General features: G+C 34.5%; 1 protein-coding gene across 1 annotated transcript in view; it reads right to left on the bottom strand.

Annotated features, from left to right (window-relative positions):
* LOC119832418 (ionotropic receptor 75a-like) overlaps window positions 1-4,864 on the bottom strand; it is a 12,673-nt gene extending 7,809 nt beyond the window's left edge. The window contains exons 1-6 of the mRNA XM_038356090.1: window positions 4,834-4,864; window positions 4,091-4,260; window positions 2,833-2,983; window positions 1,733-1,828; window positions 1,098-1,174; window positions 116-243 (exon numbers count right to left, since the gene is read on the bottom strand). Coding sequence (XP_038212018.1) covers window positions 116-243; window positions 1,098-1,174; window positions 1,733-1,828; window positions 2,833-2,983; window positions 4,091-4,260; window positions 4,834-4,864 — 653 coding nt within the window. The remainder of the gene's footprint in view (window positions 1-115; window positions 244-1,097; window positions 1,175-1,732; window positions 1,829-2,832; window positions 2,984-4,090; window positions 4,261-4,833) is intronic.
* Window positions 4,865-19,507: the final 14,643 nt, after the last annotated feature.

Below are 19,507 nucleotides of genomic sequence, written 5' to 3'. Positions count from 1 at the left end.
TAAGGATAAAAAATAGTTTATCTTGATTAAAATTGGAGGTGAAAGTTTGAATCATGACAATTTATTTAAACTCCGGCGAAGCTGCCGGCAACACCTATTTATTATATAAACTTACTTGATATTATGTATAGATGCCACTTCATTAAGTATCATGCCACTAGCCTGTGTCACAATGGAGATACCAGTAGCAAGTTCTCTTTCCAATATTATTTCGGGCTTAAACTCTTCAGGAATACCTTGATACTACAAAAATATATATATTATAGTAAAAATTTTGAAAGAATAGAAAAAATTTGATCACAAGACGGGATTCAAAATTCTCATTTAAAAAGCTACTAGCCTCCCCGCCCTTTCGCCCGCGTATGGCTGTATCCCGTAGAAATATCGGGATAAAAAGTTGCCTATATGTTATTCGAGTTATCCAGCTATCTACGTACCAAATTTCATTGCAATCGGTTCAGTACTTTTTGCGTGAAATAGTAACAAACATACACATACATCCATCCTCACAAACTTTCGAGTTTATATTAGTAGGACTTTTTGCTGAATGATAAGGGTGGGTAATATATGACGTCATGATACAGGACTTTGTGACTAAAATAGGCTTTCAACGTTTTATTATATTATATAAGAAGTTTTTGTTGTATAGAGAAGAATTTCTCTCTATATATCTCACTCAATATTAGTATTAAAAACACGAGTATGCGTACAAAATGTTTTTATATCTCTATATATTAGATTAGTTTAATTTATTATAGACTCGATTTCATCTGTACTGTTTTTACGGACTATGTATTATTGTGTTTGATTTTACGCAAGTAATAAATATTTTGAAATTAAAAACCTTTTAACGGATTTTAAACGCGATTTATTCATTATATTATTAACCCGACGTTTCGAACACTTTGCAGCGAGCGTGGTCCCCGTGACCACCGTTAAAAAGTTTTTAATTTCTATATGTATTATTGTCTCACGTAAGTCCACCAAATAACATGACCCATATTCATATAGATATAAACCTAGGGTCAAGGAAGTATGGGTTTAGTTATGACCTATGGGGTCATGGGTTTGCTAATTTAATTTATGCAATTACTCACCACAATCATCAATCTCAAGTGGATGCCTTCGAAATAAAATCTCCGCAAGTATTTATATCCTCGTCTCATGAATAAACCTGTAAAATTTTCCAATCTGTACGTTTTAAATAATCATATTTCTAATAGCAACGTTTTACCACATACATTTTCTAGGATCAAATTAAATGGAATATTACAATTTGAAAATAAGTACCTTGTTCAATAAGTGCTCATTGAATCAACTATAATTCTCTTCGCGGACTATAAATTGGAAATGGTTTAAGAAGGGATTGACGAGAGGAATAAAGGAAAGGACTGGGAAGGGTAAGGAAAAGGCTATGGGCCTCCGGCTCCCCCACTCACCGAACGAAACACAGCAGTATGCTATTTCACGCCTATCTTCTGTGGGGGTGTGGAACTTTCACAGTGCGAGCTGGCCCAATTCGTGCCGAAGCACTCGACTCCCACACACATACATAAGTAAAGACAATAAATATATTTAAAGCATACATTCACTTGGCTCAATCGCCAAATAAATAGATTGAAACAAATTCATCATCATCAGCCCATATATATATTCCCACTGCTGGGACACAGGCCTTCTATGGGGTGAAACAAATAAAGAAATAAATATTCTATAGAACTTGTACACTCACCGTTTTCCAAACTCCAAAACCCAATTTCGTTTCTAACAACCCGACCGCCTTGTATCTTACCGAAATTATAAACTTCTTCCAACTTAAAATCCGATCCTATAAAAGTTATTAAGTATTTGATTCTATTAATCTTAATTACTGAGAGTCTATTTAGTTATAAAATTAACGAAATTCTGTTGTTTGGTATTGTTTCAGTAATTAAAAGCCACTGAATAAATATCATTTTAAGGATTAAATAATGTTATTGGTAATTGTAATAATCGTATTGTGCTTTTTTATATAAGAGCGAGCAACAGACCGGTTTGCCTCATTAGGTAAGCCACTACCGCCCATGAACCTTTGCTGAGTTAGAACCTCTGAAAATGCCCTCTTTTACGGAGATCAGGAATGAGAATAGATTGATGATGAGAATAAAGGATTGGGCTAAGAGGGTGAAGAGAGTCAACAGATCTATCACTCGCTGTATGAAGAAAAAAGTTACTATTTCACGCTGGTTTCTGGGGGGGAGAGGTAGATTCCCCGATGCGAGCTGGCCCGATACGTGCCGAAGCGTGCGCGACTCCCACATTCAGAAATTTGTTTTCGAAACATTTAATTTGATCGTATTTAAAAGTGTACATAATATAAGAGACAGATGTGTTTACATCGTGGGGATATCGATGTTATATAGTAATGCTATATGTTTTATTAATTAATACTAAATATAAATTTTTTTGTCTATTAGATTTATAATTCGAAATTTTGAAAATAAAGCCTATTTTTTTGCTTATAATAATGAACTTGACTTCTGCACTAATAAAACACCCCTTATTACTTTTTCTTTAGTTTAATAAATAGACATTGATATATAATATTTAAATGTTTTTTCTACGTCACCGATGCCCCGGGGAGCAAGTACCACTCGAGAATGAGACCAAACGACAATAATTTCCTATAAAACACAGAATTCTTAATAACAATTTCCTATAATCACGTTAATCAGTGGAAAACTCATGAAGTAAACGAATAACAAACTCAAAACTACACTCGAATTAAAACCATCGCTCTTGGGAAAAGTTATAAAGAAATGTAATTTAGCATATAATATAAAAAAAGGATACCTTCACGCCTTGCAATAGTCACGTCTGCGTTAATTGATAAATTCAATTTAGAAAATACGTTTTCATCCATTGAATTACTTGTTAAACCATCTCTATCATCGTTTATAATAAGCCATTTGTAATTTGAACCTAACCGCTTATTTTCGGATGCCTGAAAAGAAACAAATTTTCCATATAAAATGAAACAGATTTCCTTTCAAGAATTATGAGAAGGGAGTCTGTAAAATATTGTATTCCTGACGTTATACAGAAACATTTGTTTTTCAACTAGCTGCGCCCCGCGGTTTCACCCGCGTAAGTCCATATCCCGTAGGAGTATCGGGATAAAAAGTTGCCTATATGTCATTCCAGTTGTCCAGCTGTCTGCGTACCAATTATCACAGCAATCGGTTCAGTAGTTTTTGCGTGAAAGAGCAACAAACGCACACACATCCTTACAAACTTTCGCATTTATAATATTAGTAGGATAGTAGGGTTAGTTGGATAATATTAATGAAATTTTTTAGAACTAAAAATTTATAGCATTTAAGCAAACAATGATATGCAATAGATTGGCTTATCATTTATGAGCGATTTGTTTCAGACTACAACAGGCAAGAAAGATGATTAAACGCAACAAAAATCAAAAACAACTCACTAGAGCTATTTTATTAATTTAATGAAAAGACACAATATGATACAGTGATAATATATCACAATGGGCAACCTTATCACTGCAGTTATCTCCACCAGACAATCACGAAGAGAACAAAAACTTTTAATCTTTTACCTATTTAAAACGGTTAATCAAACTATCACACTAATATGTTTGTTTGTTTGGATCTTTGTCCGTCAATCATGTAGAAACTACTGAACAGATTTTAATGAAATTTATACATACAGATTTAGGTATATAGACAGGGTAAGTGCTGACATTTTTTTTTTTTTTTATGTCATAGCGGGCAACTGGGCTTGTGGTTCGCCTGATGGTAAGCGATCACCACCGCCCATGAACATTCGCAAAGGTAGGGCATCAGCGAATGTGCTGCCCGCTTTTTTGGGGTAAGGGAAAAGGAATGGATTAACGACTGGAAAGAAGGAATGGACTGGGGCGGGTGAGGAAAAGGACACGGGCCTCCGGCTCCCTCCGACTTGGGTGTAGGATACTTTTTATTCCGATTAAATACTCCGGTGGGAGAAACAGGAATCTTGATATCGGGCGGAGCCGGGACGAGTGGCTAGTGTTCTGTGAAATTAATACGATATTAAGAATACATACTTTAATCATGATTTCTTCAAATAAATGACAATCCGTTTTAACAATGATTCCTGTTAACGTATAAGATCGACGGAAAAATGTATCCAACTGATTTAAATCAGCAGGTTTATCGAAGTTATGCTGCGACACTGATATCCAGTTGATATTCGCTTGCTTCACGAAGTTGTGATCTGAAATATAATTAACATAAATGGATGGGAATCTGTATATTAACATAGATGTTTTTGTTGTTAATATAATATATATTGTATGTGGGAATCGAGCCAGCTTCACCACGAATTGGGCCAGCTGGAACCGGGAGCCACACCCCCATAGAAGACCCGCGTGAAATGGTAGAATACCGTGTTTCCTTTGGGGAATGAGCCGGGTGAAGAAAAGGATATGGGACTCCTTTTCTTTACCCGTCCCAGTCCTTTCCTTTACTCCTTTCTTAATCCCTTTCTAATTTAAAGTCGGCAATTCCGTATCAATATTCGCGCGCGTCCACGTACAGCGTTAACCGTTTCTGTTTTCGCAGCTACTTTTTATAGAAAATATTTATTTTTAACTAATTTGCCTTTAAATTGTAAGAAAGACTAGATTTTAATGAACCCACATGGGAGGAGTCTGTTTTCAAATAAAAAAGAATCATCAAAATCGATTCACCCAATCGAAACTACTGAGATAACAAACGTAAAAATACACAAGAATTGGAACTCCCCCCTTTTTTAGTGATTTTAATTTTGGTGGGGTCCATACCCCACCAAAATTAAAATCGTATACCGTATGCCCCATGGCATACGGTATACGTCTGTTTCTCTTATTGATTTCCCTAATGGACAAATAGGTGACTAGCCTTCTTTGTCCTACCAGGCCGAAGCATTTTTGTCCCCACCGGGAATCAAACCCAGGACCCCTCGGTTCTAAGCGCCCGCGTTAACATTTTACCAACTCAACTCACCACAGATAATATTATACTATACTAATGGACAGGAAATTTCATTAAACGTTATAGAAGTCTCCCCGTGACCACGCTCGCTGTAAAGTGTTCGAAACGTCGGGTTAATAGTATAATGAATAAATCGCGTTTAATATCCGTTAAAAAGTCTTTAATTTCTAAAAGTTATAGAAGTATTCAAGTCACCAAATTTATATGTAATTCAACACTAGCCTTCCGAACCGGCTTCACCCGTGGTATATATAAGTATAGCCTATAGCCTTCCTCTATAAATAGGCAATCTAACACTGAAAGAATTTTTAAATCGGACCAGTAGTTCCTGAGATTAGTGCGTCCAAACAAACTTTATAATATGAGTTTAAATATATGAATTAATCTGGCTTACCAACATTACCACAAGACATCCAGCATACAGATTTCACATTACTCTCATGGAAATAATCTACTATAAACTGTATAGTATCATTATAGAAAGCATAAGATATACTGACAAAATATAGAAATAGAGTAAATTTCATCATTGTTGGTAGACATCTAGTAGACCTTACATAAATAGGGATTATTCAACGTTTTAGTACATTTTATAGACTGAAATGTACGTCACATTTCGTTTTAGTAATTCATCAAAGCAACATAATCGGCGGCATCAATCCTCTTTGTATTATTTGTTTGTTTGTTTATTGCAATGACGACATAATTTTTACATTACCTAATTCAATACAAAATTTCAAAATATGAATTGGTATATGCAGTAGAAACTGAGTATGTTAATAGGAGGCCTTATAAGAGCGTAATACTTACTGAAACATTCCAGGCGTCTTAGTGAGTTAACTCATGATTTTGTCCGTGAGTGAGTGAGAATACAGGTTGAATAAAAAGCAATTATTCAAATAGATACACTAAGAATATTCATCGGGGAACTTAAAGATAGTTTATTTTTTTTGGTAGTCCCTTATTTCTAAATAACAATACAAAACAATTTAAATTGTTAATTTCTCTTTACCGCAGCGTTTCAGCGTACATTCATAATCAGAACTTCGTTAAAAAGTCTATAATTTCTAAAGGTATAATAGTCGCGTAGAACCAAATACAATATAGTACTAGGATCATTATTATCACACAGTGTCCAAAGCTTTTCGTTTACTAAAAGTCAATAGAAACCACTTAAACTCTAGACCTTTCAGTAGCAATAGCAAAGGACCATTCTACGTGCTCTTTTTGCTCCAGCTTCAGCTAAAACTCCAGTGTAGCCATCCATCAATACATTGATTCCATTGGTTACTTAACCTGTGGGCAATTTTTCTATGAAGGCACTAGACTAGATCTATAGGACCCATCAAATTTGAACATAGCGCTAGAAAACCTCATATAAAAGTATACTTCAATGTAATAAGCGAAGCCCAGAATATTAAGGTATAGTTTTATATAGGTAGCATTATTATAGCAGGCAGCTTAGCTGATGGTTCGCCTGTTGGTAAGCGATCACTATTGCCCCTAGTCATTTGCAAAGGTCGTGCCTCTGCAAATGCCTGCACTAAGTAGTATTTGACAGTTATTTATATCGCAAATGCACATTTTTTGACGCAAACACGTCTCCTGATGTTTAATGATCAGCTTCGCACATATGCACCCACAAGCCCTGTCCCTGGGCGCGAGTGTGTTGACGGCATTCAATGCTGTATCCTACTAATATTATAAATGCGAAAGTTTGTAAGGATGTGTGTGTGTGTTTGTTGATCTTTCACGCAAAAACTACTGAACCGATTGCAATGAAATTTGCTACGTAGACAGCTGGACAACTGGAATAACATATAGGCAACTATATATAGCAATATATATATAGCAATATATATATAGCAATATGTATATAGCAATTCCTATGGGATACGGACTTACGCGGGTGAAACCGCGGGGCGCAGATAGTATCTCATAATTGTTTAAGTGAGTTTCTTTATCATTACCTTAACATATTATGCGTGTCAAATAGTGGATAATCCTACTAATATTATAAGGGTAAGTTTGTATGGAATGATGTATGGATGTTTGTTACTCTTATACGAAAACAGTTTTTTGTATCTGTATGAAATTTGGCATAGAGATATATTATTATCTGAATTAGCACATTGGCGACTTTTTACCCGGATACCACGCGTTAAACGCCGCGGGTTACAGCATCAGTATAATCTTCACAGGTATAAAAATGAAATAGCTATATTGAATTCCCATCATAAATTGCTCTTTTATATTTCAAAAATATTAAATTATTTAACAAAAACAAGAAAAGCAACGGCTGAAACTAGTGTGTGTTTACTTTAATGCGAAATGAGAACCTAAACGGAATATCAAATAAGTCATTTTGATAACAAATGATCGAGCAATTTATTTGACGTTAATGTCGTTTGATACAGCATATTTTTCTGTGTTATTATCGTTGAATCTATAACAAAATAATATACTTTTTGACGTGACAACGTCTTAAATTAGGTTGCGGCTCGGAGTCACTCATGAAAAAGTGTAACGCCCGGTAACGTTACGATGAGTCACCGAACTATGATCGGTCCGCCGCGCGCGCAGCACTAGAGAATTAGGCGCATTGAATCGGCGCGTGCTTGTGTCTCTGTCTCTGTCTTTTTAGTAAACAAAATATATTTTCTATAGTTAAAATTTGTGCAATTCTTATTTTCATTCAATTCCTTGTTCCTATTGTGCAATTTAATAATATTCATATCAATAAATATTCTACCGAGAAAAAGACGTTGTCACGTAAAATCTTCGCCCGTAAAACCGACTTTACAGCCAACCATTTTTTTATGTACATTTAAATATCCAACACCAGCTGTATTTCTACTAATACTCAGTGGCATGATAAGGTTAAGTCCCGTGTCCCCTAGAGGGGTATAGGCGTACATATATATCTGGTTCACTGATCGATTATCTTTATGGACAAGTTGGTGGCCAGCCTGTTATGTCTGGCTAGACTGAAACATTTTTTGAGAGACAAGAAATCGAACCCGGATTCCTAAGTACTACGCTCACGATCCTGGTGCGTTCCATAGGAGATCCCAGGACCCTGGTATTATGCTTAAAGATTGGCCGCCGTTTTAGTGGGTAGAAATCCCACATGGTCTACTTTTCCCCCAAAGCTAGAGTATCTTCTGAAGATTTCCTCCTCGTTAAAGATAAGGTACTACACTCACGCGTTTACCACTGTATTAAAAAGCCGGTTAAATGGACTGATATACATCGTACTTTTTCGAAATCGGTTAAAAATACAACGATTACAAGATGCATCCAAGACTGAGTCAAGAGTTCCAGCCCGGAACATTTCTAAAATTCCAATATTGTTCCAAATACAAGCTTTATTTCGGAGTAGCTAACAGGCAATAAGCAGCCGCATTACATAGCAACTGAAATTCGGTACGGTGTGCAAAAAAGAATGAATTAAAAAAAATTGCATTCAATATGTATAGAAGATTTCAGCTGTTTGTATTAAATGGTTTTCAATTTTATATTACGAGTTAATTTCTACAAATAGTATAAATGTACTATATAAGTCTCTTCCTCTTTGTGTATTTGTAAAATTGTTTATTAGGTGTGGTACATAAAATTGTTAAATTATTAAATAAATGAAAGAGTTGCTCTGTCTATCTGCTTCTTCTTCACGCCTAAACCACTAAACCGATTTGGATAGTATTTGGCACTAATGGCTATAACCCATCTCAGGTATAACTGAGATTGGATATAGTATAGATTTGATAGTAACTCTATAATAGAAAGTACTCCAATTGATTAACGGATAACTTCAAACATATTAATTCATTATTTTTCTGTATATTTAAACTATATCTCTCTTACTAATCTATCATTCACAATAATGCTCAATCGTTAAATTCCCAATTAATAATATTAAATTGCAAATAAAGACATCGCTCAGAAAACTATTTAACATCTTTAAGCTTAGCTGTGATTAAATTGATTAAGGACTCTTATAGGCAATAAGCAGCGAGTGTTACTGTTGAGTACGGTCAGCAAAATCATTTAAATTACTTTTTTAGACAATTTTATTTCGGATATACCTTAAATTGTGGTTTAAAAGAATTTATCATTAATATTAAATTTTACAAAAAGTTTATTGTAAAGTATATGTAAATACTAACTATGATTGAATTTTAATGCTAAAAACGTCACTTATTAAAAAGTTTTATTATGAAAATAACTCCCGACTCCTAGCTGTAGGTTTTCCGTGTTTGCACGTCTTTTCATTTAGCATCCATTGTCTGGTTAAAAATTTTAAACCCACACTCCCCCTTTTTTATTTACGGGCGCCATTTTATTAATTTATGCCTATGCCACAATCACAAATCTGATGATTACAATATTCATACATCGAAATCCGTCCAGCAGCCTGTGCTGTAGGGCTTGCCAAACAAATAGCAATACAGTCACATAACATGTACAAACGCTCGGTAAACAATACCCTGCTTTTATCGTAGTCGGGTAAAACAATGAAAGAAATAGATGAATTTATTGTCATTCAAGACAAGCGAAAAACGCACATTGAAGGTAAGTTTAAAAACTTCAACAATGTGAAACAAAATCTTTATAAATAGCTAGCTGCACGTCCCGACTCCGCCTGGGTAGTCATTTACGGTACTTTTAAAAAGTATACTGTTTGACAAAAGGAAAACACAATCATGCTTTCAAAAGAAAAACCTCCTTCGGGTAAGAACATCCAATGCAACTAGTTGGCAACACTACAAAAGCGATGCACAGATATCTACAAACAAGGCATTTAATAACAAACCAAACACCAGCTTGAACCCATATCAAATTCGCTAAAAATTTATGCCAAGGCACGTGGTGCATTTGCTTGCCGCTACTCCGTGTGTATGACGCTATGGCATCGGATTTTTATTAAAATATGTGTTTGTATGCGGAATAAAGCACTTTTTTAAGATTTTTGGTTAGTTCAAAGATTTGTTTATAAGATGTAATGTCTTATGTAATATTAGATATAATAATCAAATGACAAACCTAACTTTAAACGGATGAAATTATCAGGACGAGCCGGTTTTATGACATTAAATAATGGACACACATAATATTTTATTGTCGAAAATACGGTGAATCAACAATTATAAGCGATATATAACAATTATAAATAAAAAAGCGGTATTTAGTCAACCCTCATAGGAGGCCTTTGGGAACATATATGGGCTGATGATTATGATGATGATGGTGATTTAGTGAACACATAAATCGATTTATTGATGGACGTTTGTGAAAAATTCAAAATTATTCTTATGTTTATGTATTTTTTGCTGACGCTACCCCACCGTACGGACAATTGAACGGCGAATGAATCGTTTCCGAATAGTTTTCAAAATACCGATTCATTGCTGAATCGTTGCTACACTGGAGTAGGGGGACCAATTATTGTGATTAACTAGGACTTTATGTCATACAGAATAAATGCCATTAAATATCACTTCGTTAGCCATAAAATAGCCATAAACCGTGTAATTATAGAGCTTTTAAATACGCATTTGACAAATTAAACTTGAATCGCTAATGTTTTATAGACTTTTGTTCAAATGAAACTATAACTGTATATTACAAAATTTTAATAATTATAATCAGCTGCGCCCCGCGGTTTCACCCGCGGAAATCAGTCCGTATCCCGTAGGAATATCGGGATAAAAAGTTGCCTGCATGTTATTCCAGTTGTCCAGCTGTCTATGTACCAAATTTCATTGCAACCGGTTCAGTAGTTTTTGCGTGAAAGAGCAACAAACGCACATACATCCTTACAAACTTTCGCATTTATAATATTAGTAGGACTACATTTCCGCCCGCGGCTTCGCCCGTGTATTCAAATGTACAACAAACAAACACTCTTTCGCATTTATAATATTAGTGATGACTTCATCTCTTATGTAATTATATTTGCTTATTCTAATATCCAAATGTAACCATCCTATAATCCGAGTTTCAAAACTTTGTGGAAATCAAAATCTTATCCCAATCGGTTTAGTGGCTTCTGATTTAGCAGGTTACAGATCAATTGTAATGCTCGGTCAGAAAATCGATTTCACTTATCTTAAGAATATATTTATTATTTATGTAATGTTTCCTTTTTTAAAACAATAGGATCGCTTGATATGATGTTTGCTATCTTACATACTTGTGTGCGTGTGTGTGTGTGTGTATGTGTGTGTGTGTGTGCGTGTGTGTGTGTGTGTGTGTGTGTGTGTGTGTGTGTGTGTGTGTGTGTTTGTGTATGTGTGTGTGTGTGTATGTGTGTGTGTGTGTGTGTGTGTGTTTTAACAATATATAAAGCCCATATCTTAGGACATACGGGCATATACTGGAAAGAAATCTTAACCCATTAATTGAACATAATAAATTATTTTATATTTTAAGATTTATCCACCCTACAACACATTCCCTATGAAAATTCCGTATTTAATACGATGATTCTCAAAATCCCTCGACCGTTCGGCGAAACGTTGTTTTTTAAATTGCGTATAATGAAGTTAAAATAACCCTGTTATAAAGGAGGTTATTTAGTTAAAAGTAATTCATGTGCATGTGAGTTTAACAAACAATATTATGAATTATAACAATATTTATTTGTTTTGTTTTTCGTTTTTTGTTGAATATCTTAGGGAATGTTTAAGTTTTCAATAACACGAATAATAAGTTTTCATTATTAAGTTCGTCTGAAAACCAGCGCTGTCTGATGCTCAGCCTATTGCTTCGATATAAAAATGTTACTTTAAATGTATCAAATATCTAACATCTATGTTTTTATAATGAAGCTATAAAATCCCTTTTATTTATTAACGTCTAGATAATTTTATCACACTAATCGTACTAATATTATAAATGCGAAAGTTTGTGAGGATATGCGTGTGTTTGTTACTCTTTCCCGCCAAAACTATTGAATCGATTGCAATGAAATTCGTTACGTATACAACTGGGAATAACATATAGGCTTATTATCCCGATATTCCTACGGGATACAGATTTACAGGAGTGGAACCGCGGGGCGCAGCTAGTGCTATATGAATAATAAATAGAATGAAGTTATTTGAAGCAAAAAGAAATACACTTTAGACTTTGAGTTACACAAATTATATAAGTACATTATTTATGGTTTAATATAAAGTGCGTTATACATACAAACATTCAGTATTAGCATAAATAAAATGAGTTGAAGTCTGAAAAACTTCTAAGCAGGCATTAAGTTCTTACTTATAAACGTTTACAAAGGTTCGTCTGCTTTGTGTTTTACATCCAACAACTTCCATCCGTGTAGATTTTCCTTTTACGTTTGTTCATTTATTTGATCAAGAAAGTCAAGTCCCACTACGTTTATTTGTGGTTTAATGTTTAGTGTACGATGTTTTATCCTAACTAGTACCTAAATTGGTTTTAGAAATTGTGGAGTTATGATGTCTTGAAGCGGGAGTAATTTAAGTGTCGGAAAAAGATGAAGCCTAGCGCCATCACTGCTTTAAGACGTGATGGTACATACAATAAAGAAACTGTAAGTTGTATGTGTATATATTTTCGTAAATTCTCTCACAATTATATTTAATATCGAATTGTCGAAACATTGCATTATATTTTAAAAATCATTTTGTTAAAATACACGATACGTCTCCATAAAGATTACAAAAAACAATATATTAAATCAACGAATCTAATAATTCTCAGATGGTTTCTAAACGACTTCGCTTATGATAAAAGTTATTTAATTTTCGTATCGACATCAACGGACGAACGGCGCTCGTTAGTGACCGTCAATCTTGAGTTATCAATGTTTGGACAATTTTTTGGCGACTCCCGCCATTTGCTTGGGAGTTCGAAACGATTTTTTTATCATTTAGCACGTCGTTCAAACATTTATTGTAATCTTTGGAATGTAATGGAATTTAAATCTTACCATAGACTACTATATAAGAGCATTTGTAACACTTTTTTACTCTCGTAGTATTTTCTGACCCCTTAAAAGCATTCATGGGCGGCAGGCGAACCACCAACGGTTACACAACAATATCATTACATACGTAGTTCTTTAAACTAAGAGAAATGAAGGCTTATTTCCTAGTATATGCCATTACAAGCAACAAACGTAAACGCGTCAGTCACAAAATTATATAAGCTAACACGAGTTGGTTGTAATTAAAACTTCTGTTTGTGTTACCCTCCAGTGTTCGTTTCCTTGTTGCGAAGCGAAGCGAGCAAGCGAAGCTATGCGATTTTATAAATGTTTTAATATTTTGAACGATGTCTATTGGGGTTTTTACGAGTAAATGGTCAAAGATTGCACATTTACATAGGTGGTGAAGCAAAATGATTTTATTATAGGAATGATAGAGAGTTGGTAGAGTGGTGGTAGAGAGAGAATGGTAGAAAGTTTTATTATGGAAGCCGAGCACGCTTCAGCACGGATTGGGACAGCTCTCGCCGGGGTAGTTACCACAGCCCCTCAGAAGATCAGCGTAACATAGCAGCTTACGAATGATACTGCATGTCGTATGGTAAGTGGGGGAACCGAGAGCCCCTTTCTCACCCTTTCCATTCCTTTTTTCCGATCATTAATACTTGTGAAATTTCAATGTAAAACGGGCAACATATTTGCAGATTATCTACCTCTAAATTTTCATAATTACGAAATGGTAGTGATCGCTTACCATCAATCAAAACCACCACCTCAGCTGCCCGCAATGGCATAAAGGAAAGTAAATCCTCTCCGCTCCTATACTGGTTCAGCTTCAACAAGATCATAAGAATAACGCGATTAAAATTCTGTGTCTAATGTTATCAATAGCATCCATAAAGTGCCATTAAACTACTAAAACTATTGTAAAATTACAAACCAAATTCACATGTACAAAAGTACCTGGCACAAAGGACATAGTTTCAGAGTATATTCCAACGATTACACCCTAAAATCGATAATAAATTAGGTAAATTAGTTTGTCGCGGTTTCGTGCCCGAAAGCAATAAGTGGGCACCGTCAAATACTCTGATGGAACCTTCGAGACTTCGACTCTGAACATTAGCACGGTCTCTCGTTGTGATAAGTTAAAAAGGTCTAAATATTAACCTACTTTTATACTAAATTGTGCAAGAAGGTGTATTAGACGTATTATTTTCGAGCATATTTTAAATAGTTTAAATTATGTTAGGAAATATCTATTTTATGGTAATACTAAATCCATCGAAATTACCTGCGTTAGAAACGTGATAAAATACTTCTTTTAAGATTTTCGCTTAATTAAAATATCATTAATTAACTGTAAGCTCCGACTTCGCCCGTACATATATAGACTATGTCACTTCTTGTAGATGCAGCATTCTGTTGAAAGAATTTTTGAAATCGGTCCAGTGTTACTGAAAACATTACAAACGTACAAAAACATACATGTATGTTCTTTATATTTTTAGTTTAAATTGTACGTACTTTCACGTTAAACGCTTTAATTGATTTTCTTTCACATAACCGTTCATTTTCTAATAAAAATCTATATATAAAATTTGTATGCCAATTGTTTGGCAGATTGTGTGGACTATATTATTGTTGACCAATGTGAACTCTGTATTACCACAATTCAAACAAATAAATGTTTATTATTATATTTTTATTTTAAATTTTCCTCTGCTTTAGAGGGGGTACCCATTACACTCGGGCCAAGCGTGAAACGAAACAAACTTTTACATTTATATTAAGAATGTTGATGATAATGTGGACGACGTGACGAACTTTCGAATATTATAAACCAAGTCTCATTGAGAAAACGACACTCAAAATAACAAGCTCACAAAACTCTTTTAAACATCAGACAAACAAATGGCATCAGTCTCCACCTTGTTTTCTAAACACAAAACAAATAGCATATAGACCAAGACAAACTTCGGCGCACGTAGAAAATTGAAAACTGACTTTACCATTCAATTTGCACAGACATAAATTTCAATATATACGATAATATACATTCTACGAATGACACCATAATTCACTACTCTGTGTTCGGAGCCACAAAGTTTTAAGGTCGAGGCGCGTTTACACTGCGACACGGATGCGACATGGATACGACACGATTTTATAATCTATTGGATTATAAAATCGTATTTTAAAATCTTATGAATGTGGTAGTCGAGCACGCTTCGGCACGAATTGGGCTAGCTCGCACCGGGGAAGTACAACACCCCTACAGAAAACTGGCGTGAAATAATAGCATGCTATTGTGTTTCGTACGGTGAGTGGGGAAGCCGGAGGCCTATTTCCTTCTCCTAGCCCTCCCAGTCTATTTCTTCTTTCCAGTCATAAATCTTTCCTTATCCCGAATCCCTTAAAAGCGGGCAGCGCATTTAAGAGGTCTAGTCTCTGCGAATGTTCATGGGCGGTGGTGATCGTTTACCATCAGGCGAACCAGTTGCCCGCTATGACATAAAAAAAATACTACCAGACTCCTTGCTTCACCATATCCAACTAATGCCTACGCGATATGATATTAGTTCTTTAACTTTAGTTATGTTACCTATTACGAAAATATTATATCGTATATTTGTAAAAAAGGCTATTTTAGATAGGAAATAGTCGCATATAGTAAAAAGGTCTCTTTAAAATAGAATATTAAGTCCCACAAGATTTCTTCGGGTCATGAATCAAACGTCGCGACCCATTGCGTATTCTTGGTTGAAACAAGCCACCGCTGTTATTTCATACAACTAAATGAAATGTGGTTACTCAAGCTTTTAATAGGATTATTGTTTCAGGAATAAATTATTAAATCTACAAGTACGCTTGGTAGAATTTTCGTAGGCGCTTGTTTTAGTGTTTTCATTTATCGTCATACCTTTATGTCTTTAAACATTTTCGTTTCGTATTTGAAGACAAACTAAATGCAAAATAAAAGAAATTTAAATATAGTATATTAGATGTGACTTTCTGAAACCTTTACTTCTACTCTGCTTATAGACTACTAGCTGCACCCCGCGGTTTCACCCGCGTATGTCCGTATCCCATAGGTATATCGGGATAAAAAGTTGCCTATATGTTATTCCAGTTCTCCAGCTGTCTACGTACCAAATTTCATTACAATCGATTCAGTAGTTTTTGCGTGAAAGAGCAACAAACGCACACACATCTTTACAAACTTTCGCATTTATAATATTAGTAGGATTTAGGAGAAATGCAATTTAACATATCAACTCTGATGTCCTAAATTACCACACTTATACAAATATTAGCTTCACCTGTATTACCTTTTGCATTTAACGAACTCCTTTAGACTTAATTTCGACAGATGATGGACAGATTTCATTCAAACTTTGTATAGTTTGATAAGTGATCATCGGTTGCAATACAATTAAATTACATAAGTTTATCTTATTATCCTAATTAAAATCATTAGGTTTCTAAGAATTCCTAACATAAACTCAATAAAATAACGTAATATGACAGACACACGCTGTATAGTTTATTTAACCTTTATTTATTTTTAATATTGATACTCGTACAATCAATATAAAATACCAATTCAAATATTAATATCTGTATAAATAGATAACTATAATATACTCCAGGTATGACCTGCATTCTGATGTAACCAATACCGAGTCAATATCGATAATTCAGCTCCTGATATAACTTAGGAATTTCATTAATTAGTTGATATCAAATTCGTATCTATACATCTTGTACAGACACCTAGACTAGGGCTTGAGCCTTATTAGAGACATTAGTAAAGGTGTAGGAATATAAACTATCTTTAAAGACAAATCTAAAAATAACAAAACTTGCATTTATCGATTTCTTTGGTTTGAAATGATTGAATACTAGCTGCACCCCGCGGTTTCACCCGCGTAAGTCCATATCCCGTAGGAATATCGGGATAAAAGTTGTATATATGTCATTCCAGTTGTCCAGCTGTCTACGTACCAAATTTCATTGCAATCGGTTCAGTATTTTTTGTGAGAAAGAGCAACAAACACACAGACATATTTACAAACTTTCGCATTTATAATATTAGTGACTGCAATTTTTGTACTTAAAAACATGGTTAATCAAAAATAATACTATAAGAGTTCCTTCCTTCTCCCCAGTCCAGGCATGGTCGCAGACTGAAATATCAAAGGGGATAATAAATAATAGTAATAATAAAATATTCTGAGTCGGTAAATTTAATTTTACTGCACATCACAATTTTATTACACACATTATATAACAAATGGAAGTCTAGTTTTATTGCCAAATCGGGTGATAAAATTTAGACTCAAGCAGGATCACTATTAGACGTCACGAAAATATAAAATGCACCGCAACTATGGGCAAAAAATATTTTATTTCTTTATTCTTTATAGTAGTTCTATATATTACCGAAAAATAAATTGACATTGTAAAAAAAAAAGACCATGCCGGCACATATGCACTATAAGGCGGCCTTATTGCTCAAGAGCAATCTCTTCTAGGCAACCTTTTTGTAAAGGAATGTTTAACGTGTACGCGATGGCACAAAGCAATAACGAATATATTATTAACGTAGCACAACGTATATAAATACTTATTATATGTTTCAGAATGGTGACGGACCGCGCCTGATCACCCTGAACTTAGTGACATTACAATCAACCTGCTAGAACTTTCCAAAAATTTACAAAATCAACGTAATCAGCCGAATGATCGCCAAGTATAATCCAGCTCGATCATCGGCCGTACTCGGGAATCAATTTGAAAAACAAAATAGCGTTGGCAACAAACACGGGTCGTGTTGCCAAGCGCGGTCACTGCAGCAATGCGGAGCTTTATATGCAAGAGATAGCTCTGACTTACGTGGGTGTGTTTGAGCACTGCGGAGCTAAATTGTCCAGCTAAAGTGGGTATAATATTGATTACCATGAAATAATCTAAATATGCGCCCCGCGGTTTCATCTGCGTAAGTCCATATCCCGTAGGAATATCGGGATAAAAAGTTGTCTATATGTTATTCCAGTTGTCCAGCTGTCTACGTACCAAATTTAATTGACTGAAATTTGGCATGCAGATAGAGTTATGACGTAGACATCCGGTAAGAAAGGATTTTGAGAAATTCTACTCCCATGGAGATAAAATAGGTGGATAAAAGTTTGTACCATGACAATTTACTAAGACCGCGTGGGCACAGCTACGGGCGACAGCTAGCTTGTCAATAAAATTCTGGTAGAGCATCTATTCAGCGGACAACAGAGCTGGTCTGTCATCCACCAGCTGCAAATGCGGTGGTTTAGGGGATAAAGAATGAGAAAAGTATTGACGACTGGTAATGGGCAGGATAGGGTCAAGAAAAGGATACGCCAGATTTTATGAAATCTACATCCGTAAATTCAATTAAAACTGAATAATAACGATGTTTATAAAAATTAAGATTTATTGTATTAAATAGAAAATGTCTTTGGGTGATACAAAATATAAATTATAAAAACGTTTTTAATTGCTTTTCGCTAGTGCGCATGAAGCCTAAGTGTTTTGTGGTCGATTTTCGGCTTACCAGATTTCGGCTTCGAGTTTTGTAACATGAGGAAGTTTGGTAAGAGATCGCCTTTGGTACCCCCATTTATAGTTATAGATGTTTAGAATTATAGGCCAGCAATATTTCATTGTAATTGAACTCATTATAATGTAAAGATATGTTTGAAACCAAATAATATTTAAATAGTTTGTTACATAAGGAAATTGTCGACATAAAATAACAAGTTAAGTAGCATGAAATATTAACGGTTGATTTGACATAATTATATTTGGCGTTATAGCGTATTAAACACGCTTAAATTAGCTTTCTGTATGTTTGTGAGTATATAAAACCAAGGCTCGTTGACAATACAATAATATCATAAATATATCGTCTTATCCTGATTAGTATCGCCCGTATTAAATAAATTGTTTACGTATCTATGCTCTGTAGAGCAAGTGAGACAATTTACTATTTTCTTTTTGCTTTTATAATCTACATATGTTATTTATTTATTTAAAATTTAGCTATTACTTATTGTCTTTTGTAAAAAATAAATTTAAATCCAGGGTCTTCTGTTTATACGCTAACATGTTAAACACAATATCAATGACGCGTCAATATAATTAACATTACCCTTACTTCTCTGATTAATTGCATAAGGGGGAAATGGGGGAATTATATTCTACCTATGTTATATCATTGATTATATAAAACTATACACTACTAATGCTGTCTTAATGTTAATACGTTTATATTGATCCTTCAATTCTTTACTCAATGATGTAGTTCATTAGTGCATTATAGAAAATACGATCTTATACTATTTCAACCACAGAAATAACTAAACATTTTTTGCAATTGGTAAACATCCAAATGTCAAGTGATTTTCATTAAAAAAGCGTCAGCAACCGCAAGCTTCGGCGACAGATTGTCGAGTTTCAGTTTATTATTTATGGCACGGCACCGTACAGCGCA

This window comes from Zerene cesonia, chromosome 15, assembly GCF_012273895.1.
Source record: "Zerene cesonia ecotype Mississippi chromosome 15, Zerene_cesonia_1.1, whole genome shotgun sequence".
Taxonomy (NCBI): Eukaryota; Metazoa; Arthropoda; class Insecta; order Lepidoptera; family Pieridae; genus Zerene; species Zerene cesonia.
This window is presented reverse-complemented; position numbering and strand designations above follow the sequence as displayed.